A 25,207-nucleotide genomic window follows, 5' to 3' on the forward strand; every position below is an offset into this window, starting at 1 on the left:
ACACACCCATACCCAGTTACATCACAGCCACATTCTGGTTTCATCAGAAAAAAACCCCATGTATCATGCTTCAGAGGAACTGTCACATGCTGTCACACGGTCAAAGCTTCGTCACAGAACTGACAAGACAAGAAACGGATACCCTTTCCTTCCATTACGCTAATAGATCTGGAAGTAGTGGTTCAGAACACCGCTTTTGCAGCAGTGGTGGCAGAAGACAGTCTCTTTAGGCCAAAGCTACGGTTTGTTTTCAAAAGATTTCCAGGAAATATCAGACTTCCCATAGGTCCCAATGGTCAACTACAGCTCTATCCCCTTCTTTCCCCCTCCAGAAACATCCATCGTCAATACCTATTAACCATAAAACATGATATCCCACCATCTTTTATTTTTAAAAAAGTGGGGGAAACCAGCAGAGTCAACACTTGAAAGAGTCTCTAAAATAAGTAGAAACTTTACACTTATTTAAAATTGCCCAAACGCAATTCCATTCCCTGTCATTCAAAATAGCTCTTCCAACAGGAACACAAATATGCTGCTAACCTGTGAACTAAAAATGAGCCACTCTCAAGGCAGTTGATTCATTCTACAATAATATCTTCTAAAAAGGAGCATAACTTTGAAACACAGCTACTTTAGCAACAAATGAGCGGAGAAGCAGATAAAAGGTTACATGCTACCGAACAGCCAGAGCAACCTCAAAAGCATTTGTGGGTCTCCAAGACCAGGAAAGACGGACTGAGTCAGCTACTAGTAAGCAATAAGTTACTGCATTCATTTTTTCTGCATCACCTCACACTGCATTGTGCCCTGGGAAGCAAAGACACCATTCCGAAAAGCAAACCCCCAACTGCCTCCTGCTCAACTCGTGCCCGAGACAGGCTTCAGGGGGTGACCTTGGGCAAGGCCAACTGCACAGAGTTGTTCCGAGTGACGGTGGCGTTACTCCCCTCTCTTCCGAGAGGGAATGCATCCGTCGGAGCCCGACGATGCTGCCACGGCCTCAAGTTGCAGCCAGGCCTGTGCTGGGCCTTCACTGCTCTCAGCCCTGGCCCTCACCCATGGACGTGACGTCCCAGTAGGACTGCAGACCTGCCCATCCCTATGGACCGGCCTGGTGATCTGCACTCTTGGAGGACTCTGCTTACTGTCCCCAGAACTCTTCTGCTCTTCTTGGTGAGGGCCTGTGGGGCTGATCCCTGGCCTGTGTGGTCACAGACCCTGCCAGCCTTGCTGTGGCTCTTGCTTTGCCCTTCCTCTGCAGGACAGCCTACCCCTGATATGCCCTCGCAGATACTGCTGTGTACGTAACACTTCCATCTTTACCCCTAAGAGCTACATCAGTATTACAGTCGCCTACTACTGTGACCATAGAAGGAACATCAAAAACCAGCCAAATAATTTCAGAAATACAGCCAAGAAAACAAAAGTCAAAGTCAACAACATGAAAAGTAGTACGAAGAAAGAACAGAGGTTCCAAAAGAAAAACCACCACCACCAAAATAACCCAAACAAAGCAAAGCTCACCTTTGCTCTTAATCTGCCAATTTCATTGACCATTTCAGAATACCTGTTCTTCATTTCTCCCTGCAAATTCAGCTGGGACAGTCCCCCTCTCTCCTCATACACCCTTAGTTTCTTCGTAGCTCTGCTCAGCAGCCTCTTCAACCTGCACAGCAAATTAGTCACAAAAACAATGAAGTAAAGAAACAAAACTGGACTTTTTCACATACTCTCATGTAAACAGCACAGACACGGCTTGCTTCATCTTTAACATGCTTGACACACCAGGAATTACCAGGAAAAACCAGTATTCCTGTGCCACATACGCTTGGAGAGTCCAGATTTCACCTGAAAAGAGGAATGAAAGACTCCCTTTTTCCCAGGAGAACTGCAGGGCAACCTGCATCTGCAGTTGTTTTGGCAGCTATTGAAAACTAGGGGCTGGTGTACAGAAGTACCTTGCAAGAACTAACACGAGGCTGGCATCTGCTCACAGTTAGGTACACCTATTTTTATACTAAAGTTTAATAAAACATGACTTCTACGCAGGGATACCTCTTCACCACGCTAAAAAGCCGTACCTCTTACAGTCTTTCTGCAGATCGAAGTTTCTTTTCATTTCTTGGTCCAGACGTAGTTCAACTGGGTGTTTCAACTCTACCAGCTTCTTCACTTCCTTTCTTTCACTCTCGCACTTTCAAAAGAGAAAAGAAAGATGTATCACACACACAGAGCACAGGAAAAATACCGACGTACAGTCTGTGCATCTAGCGCTCTCCACAGAGAAGCTGCCGGACGTCTCTATCCGTTAGCCACGTTCCACAGAATGCCATGGGACGGAATTCCTGAGGCTATTCCATCCCTTCAGGTTTCACATCAAACAGACCAATACGTAACTACAGAAACAGATGCCCTCGCTGAAGCAAAGGCCATCCTCTTCTAGACAAAAAGGTGGAAAAGATGCTGGAGAACACTTTTGGCAGTGCCTCTGCTCACAGTAGGGATTACGTAGGTATGCACTTCATGGGACAACACTGACCCATCTAAAGCTTTCATGGGATCTTCCACCAACCAGCAGGCAGGGGCTTCTAGAGGAATCTGATCTTTTGGAGTTCTTCAACATTTTAGGAACTAAATAAGAAGAATCACCTTTCTTGATCAAAGCTTAGACTTGGATACCTTTTTTCTGCTCTCTGCTTAGATCTGAGGACTAACATCCCGTTTGCCAAAACCTTCCGCAATTCCGAGAGAAACATAACAAACCAGAACAAATCAGTATTCTTTGGTCCCATGCACATAACATACCAGGTACACTGTAGAAACAAAATAATTTCAAGAACGGACAAACTTTAAATTGTTCTTTCTAAGCATATCCTTTACCTCTCTTTCTACTTTGTCAGTCTCATATTCGAAGACTTGTTCCCTTAAATCAGTACACTTGGCATTTAAATCCTTGTTTTGCTCTTCTATGAGATAAATTTGCTTTTCCCTATCAGCTCTGAGTTTGTTCAGAGTATCATTAAACCGGTCCTGCACATCATTCACTACTTCTTCTTTCATGATCCTCTTGCTCTGTGTATCTTCCAGCTGCTGACGCAGTAAAAGGTTTTCACTCTGGAGCTGGGCCAATCGCTCCTGCAAGGACTCCTGTTTTATTACAAGTTCGCTTACTGGATCTTTCTCAAGTTGTTGAGCACGATCACATTCCTTTGCCTGACGCTGGGCTTGACTTAATTCTTTTTGTGCCATTTCTACAAGCAAAGTTTTTTCTCTGAGGGTTTGCTCCAACTGGTGAAGCTCATTTTCTAGCCTATTAGCTTTGCTTTCAGCTTTACACAGCTGTTGAGACAAGCTCTTGTTGGTTTCTTGTGTGTCGGAGAGGTCATGATGGAGCTTGTCTTGCAAGCGATGCCATTCATCACGTTCTCTGTGAAATCTTTGTTCAGCATCCTTTTCTGATGACCGATGACGTTCAAGTTCTTGAACAGCAGCATTCAGGCGGGAATGAAATGATTTGATTTCTGTCTCTAGTCTGTCTTTACTTTCGTTTGTCTGCTCAAGTTTGGAAGTCAGCACTGCAGATTCTGTCTTTAGTAAGTCCAGCTGTGCATTGTACTGAAGAACCGTTTGTGTTAATGCTTCCTTGTTCAGTTTAAGTTCCTTTTTGAGAGCTTCATTTTTTTCTTTCAAGGTCTTATTTTCCTCTAAAGATTTTCCTTCTTCCTCCTGGTGCCTAAGTCTTACTTGATTGATTTCTAGCCTTAGCACAGCAATCTCATCTTGTAGTAACTGATTCTTGTACAACAGATCCTTTTCTCTCTCAGTGTTGGATTCCTGAATGACAGGGAACATGAATAAAGAGCCAATTGGGAAATGAATCTACAAAAAAACCTGCAGCAATAAACTGCATTTTAACATGTCTAGTACTAAAGCATGACTTCAAAGATGAAGTTTCAGGCAATAAGCTACTCTGTGAACCCACGCACATGTACAATGTACGTACACAACGGAAGTGTAACATCCTTAAAACCTAAGTGAACATCCCAAATACACAATACCCCCTTAAACCTACAACCAAATAATAAAATTATTTAAAACATCTCAAGTGTAAAGCTTTTAAAATGACAGTGCTTTCTTGTATGTGCATGCCTCTATAATACTGCCTTTAAGGTTGAATTAGTTGTGCTACAGATCTGGTAAAATTACAGTTGATGTATGCAATTTCTGTTGCAAACTCATCCTATAATAGAAATAAGGCATTTTGAAAGCCATTTTTATAAGAAAAATCAAGGGATACTAAATGAAAGGTTCACTGCATCACCATCTTCTTAACAAGAGAAGGACTCAGAGACAGCAGTTTCCTGGGTTCGGTTTGCCTAGGCATTAGGGTTGCTTTTACCTTTTAGCCTGCTTGCTTGCTGTAACTGCCGGTGCTTGTCACAGAGCATGTTTATTTTTCATGTTTTATTGCTTTAATACCATTTTTCATTAAAACTGTCAACATTTTCCTCACCTACCCTCCTCCCTCCATCGCGCTCCACTGTCTGGCATTGTACAGTCCCCGGCCACCTAAGCTAACCCAACGGGAATGAACATGACAAGCTTCTTACCGTTCACCACACAGAGAACTGGCTAAGGGAGGATTATTTCTTCACCCAAGCTTCAGAAATAATAAATTCCACTCCAAGGTGCAAAGGAAAGGATTTATTAGGGGAACCTGCCTGCTCCTGCCCTCATCCCAGGAATCAGGAACCCAAGCTCGCAGGAAAACCGCACCATGCCTTAACCCTACCCAGCCCCCTCAAGTCCCTGTCCCCACGCTCTGTTTCTCAACAGCTCCCACTGCTTCTGCCCCGTGTCACAGTCCTGCCCACACGCCCCTTCCCCTCGTGGTGCCTTCTGAACAGGGCCTGCAGCCTTGGTGTCCCAGCGGGCTGAGACCGTCACACTCCTCGCGCTCCTCTCGTCAGCCAGGCCCTGTTCTCCCGCGGCAAAGACCCCTCCGCTCACAAGAGGGAAGGAGCACCTCAGCCAGACACCACCTGTCTCACCCTCCCCCTTCCCAAGCTCACTGGCCAACTACTACCACCTTGCAACAGGCTTAAGTCCTGCGCTTTGCCTGCTAGAATTAGGCACGTCCCTCTCTCGTGATGCCCGGCTGTGGGGTGGAAATCATTTGCTACGCTGTCCCTTCGGGTGTTCCAGAGGACGCCAGACACCGCTGTGCAGCCCTGCCCCGCACGCCCGCCACAAGCAGGACGCCTGCCTTATTCCCCTCTAGGATACCCTCCGAGAAAACCCTTTTCAAACACTTCACGTGGCCAAACAAGAGCACATTTTGCAGAGGCTGGGGAAGCATCAGAAAGGTCACCACATTTCAAGGTGTTCTCTTTGACCTTTGTCTTACAAAGAGGAAGACCGGCATGTTTCAAACAGATCAGCATATTATAGACAAATCTCCCTCTTCACTTGAATGTGCATTTTGCACAGGCAAAAAAAAACCCACATGTGGCCGCACTGTTTCTTAGCAGTGCACAAGAGGAAAAACACCCCTCAAAATGTAAGCAAACCAACTGAAAACAAATCAGTGTAACAGCAAGCATCCGACATAGTGACAGGGATTTTACCCCACCGTAAGATGACTGTATCCAACTCTCCTTCAGACTGTAACGCAGCCTTCACCTACAGGACTCTCTCTTCAGCATTATTCACTGACTGGTAAGTTTTCTTTACCTTAGTGTATAATACAACTTACTGAATCAGATTGTAATCCAAAATATTTGGGCTTACATACCTGCACCCCATAATATTCAATGGCATCCTTCACGTCGTCTTTTTCAGCTGATGATGACATATGAAAGGTAGATCCCGAGTTCTCACCTGCAGTGAAAAACCACACATTTTTATAACCAGCATGACTTAATACTACTTATTTACACCTAGCGTGCATCTTGAATCATCCTACTTGTGACAAAAATCTTAACATAAAATAAATCCCCTCAAATTTGTGCACTCCAAGAGAAAATTATCATAATACAGATTTAAGATGCATCTGGGTGAATTCCTTTCTTCCAAGGCATTCTACTTTTTAATGTATAAGGGAAATTTGCTGAAAATCACTACATATGGTCACAAAGAGGCCATTCTTGTTTCTTAAACATGCATAACGTCTCTCTCTCATACGTAGATATACACCTCTGTATCTCTGACACACTGTGTGCCACACAGTATTCCTCCAGCAATTTCAGTTTCCCTATGTGTTGTGCACAGAAAATCATGAACAACAAAGTCACAGGCTTGAAATCTTGAAGACCCCAGCTTTATTCCTTGCACGACACAAATGTGTCTCTAGACATGGATCTAGACAGAGTATTTCAGTCAAACTGCTGCCCCATCTGTTCCAGAAGACATGGACAGGCCACTGAATGAAAGACAGGCTTGTGAAATGTGGAGAAATAACCCATGATCCGGATGTTTTTACTGTTGAAAACTGGATTCCATCCTTTCCTCTCTCAGAATTTCTACGTAATACTGGACAGGTCACAAACTCCTCGGAAGCAGGCACTCACTCAGTCTGGGCTCCCCATTATGGGGTGCCTACCTTGAATCTCTGTTATATCCGAGAACTGGACTCCAGATAGTTCCAGACACAACTGAGAAGCAGCAACTCATTGTATTGTTTGTGTGGAAGGCACACTGAACATTTTGAAGGAACAAGTATTCAGAAAGAAACAAGTCCCAGCAGGTCAAGTGTGGCATCTAAAAACAGAGATGGATTCTTTTCACCTCAATCACTTAATCTCCTTTCCTGCTCCATAATCCTATGGCTTCTACCTAATAGCCTTTCAATACACAAAGCTTCGCTGCTGGAGAGGGACACAACATTCTTCCCACAAGAAAAGCGAGCAAGACAGGAAGAACATAGATAAAATCATAAAACTATAAAAGGGTTCACTATTTATGAGTCACAGGGCCAACCTCACTCTTGGCATTTTCTCCTGTAGGTGACTCCTATTACAAACTTTCATTGTCTACGTGCTACTCCTAGAAGCCTCTCCACCCACGTACAGCAGCGGGTGGTCAGTCGGTCAGACAGACGGGGCTGCTCCTACTCTCCTTCCACGAAGGTACGCTTACCAGACTTCTTCTGTCACTTCACCAATGTTCACTCGGGTCACAAACAGAAAAATGCAGGCAGCTTCCTACCATACAATTTGATATGCGCCATCACTCCCATCATGTAACATGGACACCACAATTTTGCTTAGAAGACAGACTTCAATATTTTGTGGATGCAGGACAGCTGTGACACCTCTCCTGCCTGCACAACACAGACTGAATAAGCTTTTCTGGTCAACTGTATCTGCCTGAAAGCTGGATAAAAGCAGACCTGCGAGCACCCTGGGTTTTGTTTTGTACGGGCCTTCTAAGGATGCAAGTCACATTCTCTGTTCAGAGTACGTAGGTGTCTTCGTCTTCTGGATTCTGTTTCAGAGTGCAGTCACTTCAAAATTAGGCGCCATGCTGCTAGAATGAAAAGCAACCCTTAACTCCTCTTCAGCCTTGCCCGTCACGGTCAACAGGAAAGTTTTCAGCAGCAGCTATTTGAGCCTGAAGTCTCCCTTTTTAGGTAAGATTTTAACAACATTGGAGCCCCTAAGAATCCTTTTCCATAGGGTTTAATCAGCCTTGACATTTCTGTATGATGGGTACAGAACAAGGAAGAAGCAGGAAAGGTGAAAGGCTACAGTGTTCTTCTGTCTGCAAAATTCCAGTTCTCATCGTGTCGGTAGCTCTAGTCAGTAATTATTTTTCCAACCACTGGAAAAATAACTCAAAAAACATCAACCAAAAAGCTAAGGACTTCTCCCATTAGCTGTTGCAAGTAAAATTTCTTCTTTTCTTGGAGCAGTAATTCATGAGTCTATTTTCTGTGTTACTGGCTTCTGTCAACACTGTGAAAGAGGATGACTCCTCATTGTCAAGAGTTCTTCACTTTTAGCACAGGGAGAAATTCTTAGTTAAAACACTGACAGAACCCTACTCCAAGGCTTCTGAAGAGCCCGTCATTCAAAAAAACGTATATAAAAAATTCACAGGGTAAACCAGATTCCAGTATTTTTGCCTGTCATTCCCCCACCTTTTACTCTCTCTGCTCTCTAGCTAGCATTGAAAGATGACTTCTAGTCATCGTAGTTCTTTCCACTTAGTCTTTACCTCTCCACTCTATTCTGAGACTTCCCTCTTCATAAATTGTACATAATGTACATAACGACTTTTTGCAGATTACAGTGGACAGCAGCTACTTTGCTATACAGAAAACATGAGAACACCCCTATTTTATTTTGACTCAAAAATAATTTTAAGAATGTATTACTATGAGTCAGTAACAAAGTAAATAGAATGGGAAATTCCACCTCTCATTGGATATTTAATTATGCAAGATACCGTACCTGTTCTCCAGATTTATGAAATCAAGTTGTCAAGGATGGCATTCAACCCCTTTAGAGTCAGAAATATTTGTGCTGCGGGAATCATGATGCTTTGCTGAAGCAATCTAAACTGCTTAAACCCAAATCCAAACATAAAATGTTTGAAAGAAAGAAATTTTTACATCTACTTCTTAGCACCTGACCTTCAAGGTAACATATGGCTAAAAACCAGCATGACGCAAATGAATAAAGCCACAGAGGAAAAACAGCCGACATGAAACAAGCCATGAAAAGGCAACCTTTCCTTTCTGTGTTTGTAAAATTGTAACGTACTGGTCCATTCGGGGGCTACACTCCACATTACTGTGGAATACAGACATAACCAAAACTCAAGTTTTAACCGAACAACCTCTAACAAGTATTTGTGTGTCTTACCAGAACACTGTCACTGCAAAATAAAGGGCAAGAGAGGACCTGTTGCTTACCCATTGCAAATACAGGAGAGGGAGAAGAGCGAGAGGAGAAGGAGGAAGATACATCTCCTAGAGAGAAGTTTCATCTCTATTATTGTCAAAAGAACAACAATACTTTTTTTTTTTCTTCCCCTAAAGCGAAGATGCCAAAGAACTTGGAACTATTTGTATTCTATACTTAGAAGTTACAAGTCCACTTACTTGTCTACATATCTGTTCACCTCTCTCTGGTTTATATTGTCAATAGCCAATTGTAGAAACTCTAAAACCTGAGTGGCAAATTGTTTCTCATCATTAACAAGAGCGATTAATACAAAATACAACACAAATTATCAACTATACAAATCAATAAACCTCAGAACAAAGAAACAAAAAAACCCCATTAAGGTTACATATCCTCTCTCCAATACATAGCCGACCAGCTAGCCGCCTCAACTTTAGCCTTGTTTCCAAAGAAAAGAGAATTCCTGAAACAGGCTGACACTAATTTCCTCCCATCTTGTCTCTCTTCCTCACCTCCCTCCCCTGCCTCTGAGCCTGCTGGTCATTTTCCATGAAACAAGAGAGGGAAGCCTCAGAGGAACGTGTTTGTACATGTTTCAAAACAACTGCCAGGCAGGTAGAGATAAAGCCAGGCAAGTAATATTTCCTGAAAACTACAGCTACGGCACGAGCCCAAGAATTACCCTTTGTGGCTCACCTGCAGCTCCTGGACAGCCTAGCCTACAGATCCCTAGCCTGGAATCAGCCACAGCACATGCTCAAAGGACCAAGACAATCAGGAAGGGGGGGGGGGGGGGGGTTGAGCCACGGAAAGAAAAGCAGACTTCAGGACTGCCTGAAAAGGGGAGATGACAGCAAGTACGGTGTAGGAAGCATACATCGTGGAAGGGTATGGACAGTGCTGAACAGCAGACTAGAGGAGGGAGCAAACACATACACCGAGGATTATTTCAGTAGACCTTCTGCTCCCGGGATGCCTTGCTAGAGCCATTAATTTAATATTAGAAAGAAAATTGCAAGTACAAAGTGTCTGTCCATAAAAGAACACTACAAAGAGATTTTTATGAATACCTTCAACATCTTCTGCATCTCCTAAGCCGAGTTCCTCCAAAAGATCTGCAAAACAAATCAGATGCTTTAATATATACTCCTATCTAGAAAGATTATGAAGCTAAACCCAGAACCACATGAAGTGAACGTTACCTGATTTCTGTTGCTTTTTGTTAGGAGAGGTTTCATTCATTTCCAAAACAGATTCAGGGGCCTTCAGCTATGAAAGACAATCCAATGACAAAAAAAAAAAAACCACACTTAAGGTAACTCTGTAACATTTAATAAGCAGGACAAGTAGTCAGTCTGACATGAACAAATACTTACCTGGGAATTGTTGGGTTTCTCCAAAAAGCCTGGAAGTGAAAAATGTTTAAGAAAGTGTTATTTTATTCAAATTTATTTGATTTATAAAATTTTTACTCCATTCAACATCAGTAGTTTCTACAACTAAGTATTACTTGCAAGCTTTATTCCATCGAGACTGCGATACTTAACATTCAATTTACCTCATCATCCAGCATTTGTATCAGCATACAAGAAATGGACAATGCACGCTTCCCATCGTGCGCCTTGGATTTAAGAAATAATACTCACAGAACTAGGACAATCCATAGGAAGCAGTAAGGACATGCTTGTTAACACAACAAGATCAAAATACTTATTTTGAGGAGCTGAATCCTGCCTTCTACAAAGATTATTTCAAAAGCCAAAGCTGGTCTGCTGTAACGAATTACCGTAAAACAGTCCAGCAGCACTACGACTGCCATTATCCTACAAGTGTTTAATGTTGAGGAGTATTTGCCTTTCCATCGATGGGACAGAGGAAACGTGGGTGCAGACACAGACACCTCATACACATCATTCAATGAGGTAGAAGCAAACTAGTTCTTATCAGGTTGTTCGGGTCTAGCTTGTGTGGAAAGGAAAAAACCCAACACATTACAATTGGTTGTAATCTGCATTTATAGCACAGTTCCAAATATGTAAGTTTTTAAAAATTTTTGTCCAACATGGAAATCGTTTACAAACCCACACAATCTACTGGCCCACCTATATTTCTCAAGTCCTCTGCTTTAGTCATCTTACAGTTTGAGTCCTCTCATGAAAGAAGTGCATGAAATGTTACTAAGAATGGCTCCACAGCGTTATTTTCATGTTTACAAAAACGGTTAAAAAGCAAACAGCGTTTGATTTCAGTAAACTTGGTGGTCTAGCAGTATAGAAAAACCTTAGAAAGATTAGCGTAATCACCTTTTACCTCCTTTTTACACTGATTTTAAACTTCTCTTAGTAGAATCATACAAAGCACGACAACTACTCAGCAAGGGGATTTACAAGCTCCCAGGAGCTTTTAAAGTTTTGCTTCCAGCTTACTAAACTAAAACTGGATTCGCTTCTTCAGCTGTTCTATTGTACTTACACTACAAGCACGACTGACCGTTTAGTAAAGGAGAAATCCTTCAGATGAGAGTTCTACGCCAACAGCAAAGCTTCCCTGCCATTCTACACTCCAGATGCTCAAGAGACAGCGTCGCAAACTACAGGCAGAAGCCCTTCACAACAAACCCTGAACTTTCAGTCACATTTTAGCTCCTAGGCAAAGCGTCACAGTAAGGTATCAAAAATTAAGACGGGGGGGAAAAGTGCTCGGCCAGATCATAGCTTTCTTCTGCTACGTTATCATCCAAGAATGTCCAGGTGTTCAGACAGGTCAGCCCTAAACCACATACACTTTCAGCACTATGCCACAAGAACCCGAACCCAAAGAGATACAAACACATCCAAAGGACACGCGTAACGCAAACAAGGTAACTTCCTTTACAACTTGCCAGCAAGCGCCGTGACAGCTGGTGTTAATTAACAAATACTAAGCACTTCATTGCTATAGCGCGCACCCACACTGTAAGTGCATGCCTAAGACAGACATCGATAAAAGCTCACTTCAGCCTATACGTGTTTACAGACAAACATTTAGTCCACCAGGAAGTTACCAGTGTGGTGCTCCCCTGAAACAATCCGTGAGCGTGCTCCGTGTCTGTCTGCAGCTGGAAGCAACACACCAGGTGATCCTTCTTCCGGACTTTCAGAATCCGTCTGTAGAGCATAAAACACGGGCGTGAGCATCGGTACAAATTCTCAACTCATTTCTACGCAAAATGTTCCTGCTAAGCCAACTTGCACAGCATGGAATCACAAAAGCCTTTGATCAGCCCCTTGGAAAGGGCACGTCAAGACACAGTATATTGGAAAATCACAGCAGACTTGTGTGTTTTCAGATCTTAGGCAAAAACCTCACAACTCATCTAAACTAGTCTGTCACGCTGGCAAACTGCACAGCCGCAAGGGAGAATTAACACGGTAACTCGAGCTGTGGGTTGCGAACCCGTAACTGCAGGTCTGGGGGGGACCCAACTGGTACCCGATACTCAAATTTGTGCTGACGTTCCCCAGGCACACGTCCTGCAGTGGGGAGCGAACACATTGCTACTCCCAGTTGCAAGGGTTGAACAAAGACTATTTGGGCTGAACAAAGACGAGCAAGACAAAGCTTACAGAAACCAAGGCTACAAAAAAAAACCCAAAAACAACCCAGCAGCATTTTAGCCTTGTATTTTTAAGAAGCGGGTCGGGAAGAGTTCCTTCTTCCTCACAAGAAAAGTCAGAGGGCGTAAGCTACAGACTCTGCCCGCTTTCTTCTAACCCATTCCCACAGACAGGAAGAACTAAAAGGGCAAACACAGCCAGCACGTGTGGTATTTCTGTTGAACGCTACTCTCAAAAAGGGCCAAAAAGGTAGAAAGGCTCTTTCCCAAAGCAGCTCATCATCTAGGCTGCAGACCCTAAGGGCAACCACTGAACACGTCCGCGGAATAGAGTTGTGTGGTGAAAAAGCAACAATCCCGCCAGCCCCGCTGAGGAGCTCAGACTATTTTAAGCAGCAAGAAACTTCACTGCCGCAATACTGTACCAGAAACCCAACTCCAAGGGCCAGTTGCCACGAGACCCAAATCATTAGCTCGACCTACCTTCATCCCAAGCCTCGCTGAACAGCTAGCACACAGCACAAGTATTTCAAGGGCCCCCAGTTACAAACATACAGCAGAACCAGGAGAAGGGGAAATAAGCCTCAGCCGCGGCAGGGCCCAAGCTCCGAGTGCTTCTGGATCTCGCTCCCCACCCCCGCCCCACTGGGAACCCCGGTGTCCTTCACGGGAAATACCTCAGAATCCCAGGGAGATTCAGCATCTTCCTCTTCCTCTGCTCCCACCGCAGTCAGGGCACCTACAAAGGCAGTAAGAGGTGAGACACTGAGCCCTTCTATTTCACTCTGCTTTTCCCCATCACCCCTGCGCCCAAAAGATGCACAGCGGTTCTGTTGCTGAGGACAAACTAAGGAGTGAGTGTTGAATTCAAGGGTTTCTTCACACCCAGCACACAACATCATGGTCCTTCCTTTGGATCGCCACCTCTCCAGCAGAAGATGGCTATGCACAACAGCTGACACAGCTACAAGCAGCACTGAAGACGTGTTTGGGTCACACTCAGGAAAAGGCTCCAGCACGCTGCAGCCCTGTGGCATACAGAGTTTAGGTCACCTGCTCTCCAGTCCACAGCTCCAGAAATTGCCACTCCAGAAGACTACCACCATCCACTGTACAAGAAGTACCATAGAAACACCACCCGACACATCTTCACGCTAAAATCACCAAGAAACAATGCTCCTTTTGTAGCACTACCAGAAAAGATCTTCCTTGACCAGCAGTTTTTACCCTGCACCTTCCCAGAAGGTAGACACCTAAGCATTGCCATTGAAAAAGAGGAGAGGCTCACCGCCCAAAATCTCACCCCAAACACACAACTTGTCTCTATCTCAGGGGGCTAACATCCGAATCTCTTCTCTACTAGGCACACGCAAGGCTCAGTCTCAGTAGGTTCCTGGCCAGATTAAACTATCTTCATTTCTCTCTTTTAAGCTAGTCCGTTAGGTAAAACTGATTCAGGATTCGCTCTTGTGGAGACATGCACACAAAAAACGGGAAAGGAGCTAGAGACCAGCGAGGGCACCCGTCCTAGCAGAGGGGAACTGCTGGTTCCAGCCTCAGCTAGGACTACTTTACTCACACTGTGCCAAATGCAGGCTTATGGTAAAATGCACAGACAGAAGAGCATGTATAGGCACAACACCTGGAATACAGCAGGTTCTGCCAGGCCCGCTCTGTAGCATTTGATCAGCAGCTACACACGCTCTGGTAACATCTACCACAACACTCTACTCTCTGGAGACAGACAGTGGAAAGTGTGCCTTCTCCTCCTGCTCCAAGACCTGAGGTGAGTACCAGAGTGCTCAGCCCTGACTGACATGGCAATGCTTTCGAGCACACACAAGCGTGGCACTGGAGAGACTTTCTACGTTTTAAAACTGGACAAGGTGAGGCACTGGAACAGAACAGCTTTCTCTCAGATTGACTCAAATCTTTCCCAGGCTTCAGCCAAAAGCAATCACAACTTTTCAGTCTGACAGTACGGGCCAGAAAGGGGAATACTACTGTCACACCCAAGACTCTCTAATCCTCCTCTTTTTCAACCGTGCGTTTTGTTCTGATCGCTTCAGGGAGAACACAGCAAAAAAACCAAGAATGACACCTGCTCCATGTAGCATCGTTTGGAATCCAAGGCCACAATTTGTTCTTCAGGAATGAATGAAAAGGAACAAAAGCTACTTTCCTCCTTGCCAATGCCCACTAGGGTTCACAGGCAAGGGAAAAACTTACTGTTTCAGAAGTCAATCACCATTTCAGTTCATTTTCTGTGCATTAATATTTATAGAGGAAGAACTGGGATCAGTATTCACTAACTCACTTCTCTTACCAGTGTCGTCTTTGGAAGCACTGTGGATTTGATGGCTATCATTGCAAATAGAGTTTTTCACACCCTCAACAACTGCAGTTTGTAGCTCTTCACCAGTGTTTTCCTTTTCCTGCTCCTTCTCCTCTTCTTCCCGTTCAGGTGATTTTTCCTAGAAGAGATTGACCAAACAGCTGGAAATAGCAGAAACAAGCACCTTCTTAGCCATCCATCGACAACTTTAAAAATGCTTTTCCTGTGTAAGACAACAGGGAAACTTTGTTGAGCTTTGTTTTACAAGGCCTTCAGTTTTTCCATGGGACTCTATCAGAAGACAGCAATGACATTAGCCCTAAGTCTCACCCCTGGTTCTGCAAAGCTCCCGAGAAGCAATTCTTCACGTCAGCCTAACTCTAGCTTTCATTTCAGTACATCGTTCCGGAACACGCTCCTTTTCCTCTACTTTGCTCCAGGAAAATCACTAACTTCCTGCTCTCAATCTTACTCAAACTTTTTGGTTCCTCACTTTCAGCCATCACACCAGGTATTTTACTAAATGGCAATAAATCTTGACAGATAAAAACTGTACATACAACTGAGAAAAACTGAATTTATGTCAGAAAAATTATACTGCCTATTTGTTTTCCTGCAAAACCACTGCAACCAATAAAATAATATTGAAAATACTGCCCAATATTATTCTTATACCTAAGAAACTGCTTTGGTTAGGAGTAAAGGCATTTTCTAATATAAAAAAAGGAAGATCAAAAGATGGATATACGCAAAATATTAACAGAAATCCAGTTTACCTTTTGGTTCTTACCTTTATCACCCTTAGAAAATACCTTTGTGATTGAATCATCCTTATATAACTTACTTTGGTGCCCGAGTGAAATGCTGCTCTTACGTTTTCTTCATGCCTATTCAAGCACAAGCGTTCACTTTCTTGTTTCAGGGCTTCACAGACTTTGTTATCTACTTCACATTGCTCTTCTTCTGTATCTTCATCATCCACGTGTTCAAGAAAGACAGAGTTTGGTCTTTGACTTTCAAGCCTTGGGTTTTTTCCTGCTGACAAAGAACTATTATCACTTTCAAAGCCATTACTGAAGCTTGACTTTTTCTCCTTAAGACCACAACTATCTGAGAGAAGCTGAGGTGTCTCTTTTTTTCCAGTTTGTCATCTTAGATTCTGCAAAAAGGGAGTCATCATTTCTGTGAAACTTCACCCCAATCATGCTTTTCTTGTTCCAACTTTCTTGTTGATCTTGCAGATTATTTAGATTTTGAAAGACAGTTTGCTTTGGTACCGACTTGCAAGATACTTCATTATTCACCGTCTTTGGAGACATGGCAGTTATGTCAAAACAACAAAAGGAGTTATGGAAATGGCAACAGGCATGTTACCAGATTAATGGAGTAATCTGGGAACGTCTGGAAAAGGAACCAAGTCAAGGATGGGCAGGATGGAGAAAGGACTTGGCCAGGGACAAAGGCTTAGGAGGGGATTAATACCTTCATTTTAACAACATGACTTATGTTTTCTGAAATGCCTAAGCGCTGTGTTTTCAAAATGCTACTTTTCTCATTTACTATAGGAAAAGAGTTATATAAAAGTAGATTTGCTAAGTAGTTTTTTAAACATTAGTATACTATGCAATCTGTTCCAAATAGCTTACTGTTTTTCCTGAACTGCTGGGAAACATTCATTAACAATGTCAAATTTGGCTTCTGCAGCTTCTGTAAATAAATGATTATTTTCTTTTAGAACACTAACGACAACAACAAATCCTTTGGTCACAACAAACCTTGAACACTAAATGTAATCAGGCTGTCCTTTTGATAGTGGTCAGGTGCTGGCTCCATCCTATACTTCTAACTACAAAAACACTCCTCACATATGCAATTCAGTGAGTATTTCACCCCCAAAATACCATGCAGGCACCCTTCTGAAAATTGTTTCCAAAACTATGGTTACATGCATAGCAGTTTTAAAAATCTGGGTTTAATATTTGTAGTACTTCAGTAAAATTCAGTTATATTTAAGATCGCAGCTTCTGGGTGCTTACTTGCAATTGTGCACAAGGGAAGTAACTGTTAAGAACCCTAGGTTTAATGCATTAATTAGTCCCTGCAAGTACACTTACCAGAATATCCTTACATTTCAAAAACATGCCAAAAAATGCATAATTTATATTTAAATCAGTGCAAGAAAATGAAATCATGTTAAAACTAAACATGCTTGCACCTCCAGTATTACAGAGTAGGCTGAACTAGAACACTGGTTCCTCATTGCTGCAGAATCCCAGAGCAACAGAACAGATGTTCCAGACATCACTGCAGAAGTTAATAATTCTTCAGAACACTAGCAAAAAAAGCAGGCCTGAGAGCTTGTAGCTGACAAAAAGAATACTACCTAAGCATTCAAAAAAAAAGAAGAGGGAAAACATGCAGTGTGAGATTACGTGCAAGCACAGAATGCCATCTCAATAGAAGAAAAAACATGACCCATTTGAGTTACTCATCCACTGAGCACTCTTGAGTAACCTGATGAGGAGGAAAGGAGAACTAAGTGATGAAGGATTTCAGTACATCTTCGCTAAAAAGTGCCCTTTATCGGTTAGGATTCTATCTAAAAATTTACAGGAAACATTAACAGTGTTTGGGGAAGAACAGAACAGGTTATATTAGTAACTTATAAACTGAAAATCTGACTCAAATGACCAAGAACAAATAAAACTGTGGTGATTTATCTCATCGCCTATTGCTCTTTTGCCTCAAACCACAAATCTGCTGCATGATCTGCCACAGCTACAAGGTCTTTTAGGAAAAACTCACAGCAGAAGAAAGGCTGGCAGGTCAGAGAGTGCTTCTAAGGAGAAAACAATATTGGCTAGAACTGTAGTTTCTTTCAATCCCCCAGAAAACTTGCCTTCAGATCACTTATTTCTATAGGACATTTACTGTAAATACACCATACCTTGGGAGTAAAATCGAGTTCTTCCTCAGAAGTATGCCAACTGACATCACTCCCCTCTTTCTCCAAGCTTCTTAAAAAGTAAAGCAAAATGAGTACTGTGTCTCTCCAGTCATTCCTCAGGTATGTGCTGGGTATGTTTAAAGTCTTACCTGATTGAGTCTCCTTGCGACAAGTCATCTATTGCTGTGCAAACATGAATTGACAGGTTGAAATTAGATTTGGCATGCTAAAAATTAACCAGCACATACAAACATTTAACCTGGACAACTCTACATGTCATAACAGAATGAAACTTTGGGGAGTCAACTTAACGTAAGACAGCATGAATGAATGCATGCATTTCCAAACAACTGCTTTTTCAAGTCACACTGAATTGACAAAACAAAAAAGACCAGAGTTTTATCTCCTTTGAACTTTTATACCCAAAAGTTTAAGAACTACCTCTAAACTAAAAAAAGCCAGCATAGCATGAATATGCTGTGTTAATAAACAGTTAACAAAATACTGGTGCTTTAGCAAGACAGTAAATAAATGAACTGCTGAAGTACTACTGCACACACAAGCACACACTGTTGACAGAGATTTTACTGGTTTATATACTATACTAGCTGGTGCTCTACCCACTTACAGGTTATCCTGAAAAGGTAAAAAACATCAAAAAGCATAACCAAGATCTAAAGCTTATCCTCACATAGAAGAATCCCCAGCAGTTCTCTACACTGCACCAAAAAGGGTATTCAACAGGCAAAACAGGCGTAACCAGGGCACTCTATACTACGCTCCAAGCTTTCATCCATGTTAAGACAGCAACTTGCACACAGGATCACAGGATAAATCAGGTCACAAGGGACCTCGGCAAGTCTCTCAGCCAACCGCCTCCTCAAAGCAGACTCAGCTCTGAGGTCAGATGAGGCTGCACAGGGCTTTATCCAGTCTGATCTTGAACCATTCAAGGAGGGAGACTGCACAACCTCTCTGTTTTACTGTTCTCACCATGGTGAAGCTGCCCACATTCCGTTAGAAATTCTCTTGTTTCCATTTATGCCTCTTGTACCTTTGCTTCATGTGACACACCACTGGGAGGCACCTGTCTCTGTCTTCTCCATACACGTACTGGAAGCTGCTGCTGCTGGGTCCCCTTCAAAGTCATCTCTTCTCTACACTGAACAAGCCCAGTTCCCCCAGTCTCTCCCCAAAAGGCAAGTAGTCCTGCTCCTGGCAAAGTTTGATGGCCCTCCACTGAACTCGCTCACGGATGAAAGACCACTCTCTCTTGCACTGGGGGCTCAAAATTATACCCAGGGAGCTGGACACAACCCAGGGACTGCCAGGTAGCAGCGTACAATCCCCTTCCTCAGTCCCCTGGCTATGCTGCTCTTCATACAGCCCAGGACACCGTTAACCTTCTCAGCCGGCAGGGCACCCTGCTGGCTCATTCTCAGCTCACTTTCTGCCAAGACCCTCTGGCTATTCCCAGCAAAGCAGCTCTCCAGCCAGGCAGCTCCAGCACGTGCTGTAGCAAATGGTTGTTCCTTTCCATGTGCAGGACTTGGCATCTGCCCTTGCTGAATTCTGTTAAGACAGGCCTGACAGTCCATTTACCCAGCTTGTCAAGATCCCTCCGAATGGCAGCGTGGCCCAGATGCACATGTTGCAAACTCAACGATAGCGCACTCTAGCACACCACTGATGTACTAAAGAAACCTGAACTCTAGGAATCCAGCCTGAAGAGTGCGAAAACCTCTCAATTACCAACAACTAAGATGAAATAAAAGGCCTCTTCAATTCCCAGGACAGAAAGGAAAAAAACAAATAGAGCCTCCACATCGTATCTATTTCAGCATTCCTCAAGTCCTCGATAATTAGTTCTCGTTAACTATCATCACAAAATGAAGTTGCTTATAAATAGGAGATTGGTGGCCTTCCATAAAGTTGTATGATGACAGCCAAACCTTAGACAAAATGTCTTAGACAAAATCATTAGAAGGAAAAGAAAACAAAGGGCATATCATGTTGAGTAAGTTATCTGAACTTTTGCTTTCCATGGATAGTAACTTTAAGCAATGATCAAAACCAGTTCCCATTCTCCTTTAAAAAGCAAGAGAGAAAGTTTATGAGCTAGTTTTCAGACAGATCTTGATGCCCTACTGTAGAAATGGGATCTAGAAAAGTAGTATCTAGGGATCACTTGTTTCTACTTTAATTGAAGTCCATTTTCATTGTGGAGTAACAGAAGAGCATATATATTTTTTTTAATATTATTTACTATCACTAATGACACAAAGCAATCACTCAATTCAGTAATAAAGGACCCGTGCAAAACACGCAAACAAGAAGTGCCCAAACCCTGCTCTCAAACCTGATTTATAAAACCAAAACCATCAGAATAGAGACCTCTAAGATAATAAACATCACAGGTGTGTTAGTATTTGTACATCACACAACATGTTCCATAGTTGAAATGCTACTGTATAGAATACCTTTCTTTGTTTTTCCTGTTCTTGATGTCTGGCTAGGAGATTGTGGCATTCCTATATCCATTTAGGGAAAGGCGTGTCAAGGACAGACCAAACAAGGGCACCAGAATAAATGTGAATTCCCAGAAATTTGGAAAACCTAACCAGTACATTAACAAAGCTATAGCAATGGGAGAATGTACTGTGACCATCAGCCTACTCTACAGTTACAAGAAGTAGAAGCCAAACCTATCACAACCTACAGAACTCTACTCTTAAGGGACAGTGTCAAACAGTGTAACTTAATTTACTTGCTCCATTGTAGAATACCTATATTCCAATATTTTGAAACACTGAAACAGATTCTTGGCAGTTTACTGTACTGCCAACTTTGAACTTCTCTCAGCTTGAATAGTCCTTGCCCAGCACTGACTGCCGATGCAATTCCTTCATATTTGTAGAGTGTTTTATACGTACGGCACACTTAAAATCCCTCCGTCTAAGCATCCCAAAAATCTGTAGGTGCCAACAAACTTTGGAGATACACTAGCCAGTTGTGTCAGATGGTGCCTGATGCAAACACAGCCCCCTCCTACCTCAGTTTGAAGGTAAAAGCCCTGCATATATTGATTTGACCATGCTGAACTGTTCACATAGAGAAGCTACGCCACCAGCCAGAACGCAGGCTTGACAAGCAGTCAGAGTGAATACCCTGTTCCCCCAGGGCTATAGGGCAGGCCACAACTGGACCAAAACGGGTGCACTGACTGGTGTGAGTGTCATGCATGTGTGCTTGTGTGTGTACGCGTGTCTATGTGTTGTGGAACAGAAGCTTTAGAATATAAATCACCATCCACCTGCTCTACCCATCCTACTTAGTAAAATTTTATTTTTTATATCAATGAATGGTGTGGTTCTGTTATTGCAGCTACCCAACACCAAATGTCTGTGTGACAAGGCCATAACATTTGCCTCAGAGCAACAGGGAGTCCCGCTTATATTGATGTTACCACAAATACATGGAATGGATGTGGCAAGAGGACTCCTATCAAAAATACACATGTAAGAGTTAAAAAAAGGACCTCAAGACTGTTTCTCATTCCTTCTCCATTTCTCAGTTTTCTTAAAAGGCGATACAGCAGATATAAAGCACACTGAAGCACTCGTTTCTTTTCCAAGAGCTCTATGATGAAAAACCAATGGTTTCTGTAGGAACAATACACCAATATGCAGTGCAGCAGCTAAAAAAAGCTGCCACTGAAGACATACTAGAAATCTGAACCCTTGCTTTTAGAAAAAATACATAATTACTTTTTGCCAAAGAAATTCCAACTTCAAATCTGAGAAGTCTGTCATTCGATATGCTAGAGGTGGAAGCCATTCATTTGGAGGTTTTTGCAAGTCTGTCTGTAATCAACAAAAAGGTTCATGTTCTGACAAAAAGTAAACACTCAAATAAGCATGAGCCAACTTCTTAAATATACTGACTTGCTCACTAGAGGCGAATATTTTGAACAATGTTCAACAAGTGCAAAAGTAGCAGCAAAAGGAGGAAGGACTACATTGAAAATCCCAGAAAAACAGGAATGAAGAGCAAGATTAAAACAAAGAATTCAAAGTGGGTATTCCTGCGTTGTCTCACGATCAGTTGAGCTTCTCCTCTAACAGGGGCTTCAAAGCTTTTACTGCAGCCTGTCAAAGGGACTCATGATGCAGGACCTGCGCTTTGTGTGTGCAAGCAAGAGACTGCAGAATCAATGCCACCAAGTGTTCCTTGCATGCTACTAATCCCTCTCACTCAACAGGCCGGGGTCATTTTCCAGGAGACTCAGCACAAGGAGAAAAAGATTCGTACTACTCAAGAAAAACAAGCCCTACTATAAACAGTTTGAGACCACAGCGCACTCTTTCTCCTCCCAAGTCCTTAACCCACATAAATATTCTCTTCACACTTACTATGCCTCTTCAAGTGAGGATTTCCCGTAACATTGTGGACTTATGCTAGTAGTATTACTGTCTTCAAGGAACTGAGAAAATTACTTGGTTCAAGAACCCATATTTCCCTGAGGGCATATTAATTTTGGAATCACACAACAGTATTATTCTGCAAGCCACATATTTTAAAATAACCCAGGCCTGTCAGTCATCACAATGTGGTACCACGGCAATGATCTATGTGCACAGGAGGCAGCCACAGAGTGCTGTTTGGGTAAAAGCAACATTTTGTTGATTAAACTACCTGTACCAAGCCCTTTCCAAAAATAAAATAAAATATAAAAACCTCCGCATCTTCCTTCAGTCTATCAAGAAACTTTACACATCACTGACTAGATCAAAATAACTAGTCCTAAGTCAAAGGAACAAAGTTTGGCTCTAAATTAAATTCCCCTATCTGGGAAAAGTGAACTCGGAAAAATATCTCATGTTTTGCTCATATTTCACAACATATTTAAAAAAGGAGTAATAAACTGTGTTTGAACACTGTCTGCTGCCCATTTGCCACAAAGTTCTGATGTAACACCCTTAAAAAAACCAGAAAGGATAGAACTTCCCACTGTAGGGCCTGAGTAAAGTACAAGAAGTTCGATCTATATTAAAAGATTAGTTTTCTAAGATTCCTCTAGGGCTATATGAGCTCATAAGCATAGACTGGATCTTAAAAATTAAGGAGTTGGGTTTTTTTTTTATTTTAAAATGAACTCACTGAAGGAGCTAATTTTTTGATAACAAGGCAATTCAATTGTTTTTCTGGATCTTCAATTGTTTTTCTGGATCACAAGTTAATATGGACTTTTTAACGTTTATTTCATAAAATTACTGGAAGTAGAAGTGTTATTTATTTTTACTGGAATCAAACTATGTCCATGAAGATACAGTACACACAGAAGTTGCATTATTGTTTCTAACAAAGTGACTTTTCCAAGACGATTTTTCCTAAGTATGTCTCTACAGCACCTACACAGAAACAATCATAACTGATGCTGAGAAATAAGACAACTCACTAAAGGCAGCTTAGTGCAGGTGAAACTATTAATATTAAAACACCACTGCACAAACTCAGTGGATATCAACAAGACATGTACAGTCCTGCTAACTCATCTGTTGCTTCCCAACTACAGGAAGATGAACAACTACTCAGGATGAACCTACTGCTTTTGCAATTCATTTTCACAATCTGAATGGCCATCTACAGGTACAAGTACACACCCCAAAACCAAAACCACTCTCACCTAGTTCCTTCCCTGTCCCCCTTCTCTCTCTGTATGAAAACCTATACAGATGGGCAATCTGGCAGGCAGAACGCAACAACCCGGTAAGTGGCCCCGTAGCACACAAACCGCAGCTGCCTTCACGCCTGACAAGAAGCACCTCCAACCAGCAACAAATCAGCATATTCACAAAGCTTCTTGCGCTACCCCACCTGATGCCTCCACTAAAGTCAACGGCAAACACAGTGAGCGCTGACAACACAAACCCCCTAAAGAAAAGGCCACAGTGATTTTCCTCGTGAGCTCCTGCGTGATTAAAGATCCTACCTCCTCTGTCCACAGCAGGTGCACCCAACGTCAAGCCAGCAGCTCTGGCCCGGTGAGGAATGCCAGGTACTGTGTCGCCTTGTGCACCACCTTCGTCTCTGCCTCCCCGGAATGCGTATGCCACCAGTTGTTTACAAAGACTATATAGGGAAAGAGAAGAAACGTATTTGGTAAAAACAACGACATACTTGCTTATACAGTTTAATAGAACAGTTAACAGCCAGTTATCCACCCTACACGTATTCATAACCGTATGAATTCATATACTTGTATGCATTCACTGAGAGTAATACACACAGAACTTACTGCACGACTACTACCTACTTCAATATTCACTACAGTCATGTTCACTCTAGAGGTGCATATCCACACCTATGAAGCTCCAGCTCGGCACAGTATTTTCAGCCGAGCTGTTAAGCACACATAACCACCTTAGAGAAGGGATACGCACAGGTACAAAGCTATCCATAAGAGGGGTGAAACTGCTTAAGACTTTAACAAAAGGGATTTGTTAGATCTCTGAAACAAAAGGCTGGTAGTTCCTGCTCATTGTAGTGGAAGTCAGTAAGGACAATGGTGCTGGTCTGAGGAGAGGACTGACATGCATTTCAGTTTGCCACGTTCTACCTCTGGGTAACTGTAGGATACAGACATGTTTTAGAGCTTGTACTGGGCAGGTGCAAGTTTAGCATCAAAACTTGAAATCTAACAGACAATTCGGGGCGGAAATTTTCTTCAACATCCAGATTAATACTAGACACAGGGAACGATACGTATCAGAAGACGTCACTGAGCACAGCTTCAGGACAGCTTTCAACACACCATTAAACCTTGCTGCTGATACCAAAAACATTCAAAAGCCACACTGACAACTGACAACCTATTCTAACAATAAAGTCAAAAATTTACCTAGAATATCCATGAGTAACAGCATAATCCTCAGCTGTCCATCCGTTAGTGTCTTTATGGAAAAGATCAGCACCATATCGAAGAAGAACTTTTATTAAATTAAGCTGTCCACCAGATGCTGCAGTCATAAGTGGGGTTCTGAAACACCAAAAATATGTTATGGTGTAGATCATTTGACACAGACAGTGTAATTATTTTTATTCCTATTTGCTCTCAAAAACTACTTTCCTCATTACTGAATGAGCAAAAGAAAAAGCAGTTTTCATTAAATATTAAGAGCAACCATAAAATGCAAGAGGGAGTCAAAACAACCAAACCTTCAATCTTCAGACAAAGCTTCCACATAGACAACACTCACATACAAACTATGCCACTATGCAGGAGATGTTTTTTCAAATTGAGGCAGTGCTGCTGAGCTACCAGCATGTTTCCTGCCAGAAGGGCCACCACAGACAATGCCTTCTTGTAATCCTCAACGAGGAAAGCACCCACTGAGGTATGACAACAGCCAAGCGCA

At 42.5% G+C, this 25,207-nt stretch overlaps 1 protein-coding gene across 1 annotated transcript in view; it reads right to left on the minus strand.

Annotated features, from left to right (window-relative positions):
* Positions 1–25,207, minus strand: part of LOC308057142 (uncharacterized protein) — a 42,766-nt gene that overhangs the window by 12,223 nt on the left and 5,336 nt on the right. The window contains 14 exon segments of the mRNA XM_080411293.1: positions 1,528–1,669; positions 2,085–2,197; positions 2,884–3,837; positions 5,798–5,883; positions 9,983–10,027; positions 10,115–10,181; positions 10,289–10,317; positions 11,956–12,058; positions 13,185–13,246; positions 14,834–14,981; positions 15,687–15,980; positions 15,982–16,207; positions 23,418–23,921; positions 24,691–24,828. Of these exon segments, the coding sequence (XP_080267419.1) occupies positions 1,528–1,669; positions 2,085–2,197; positions 2,884–3,837; positions 5,798–5,883; positions 9,983–10,027; positions 10,115–10,181; positions 10,289–10,317; positions 11,956–12,058; positions 13,185–13,246; positions 14,834–14,981; positions 15,687–15,980; positions 15,982–16,207; positions 23,418–23,921; positions 24,691–24,828 (2,911 nt within the window).

The sequence above is a fragment of the Falco punctatus genome (assembly GCF_963210335.1).
Source record: "Falco punctatus genome assembly, contig: scaffold_176, whole genome shotgun sequence".
Lineage (NCBI taxonomy): Eukaryota > Metazoa > Chordata > Aves > Falconiformes > Falconidae > Falco > Falco punctatus.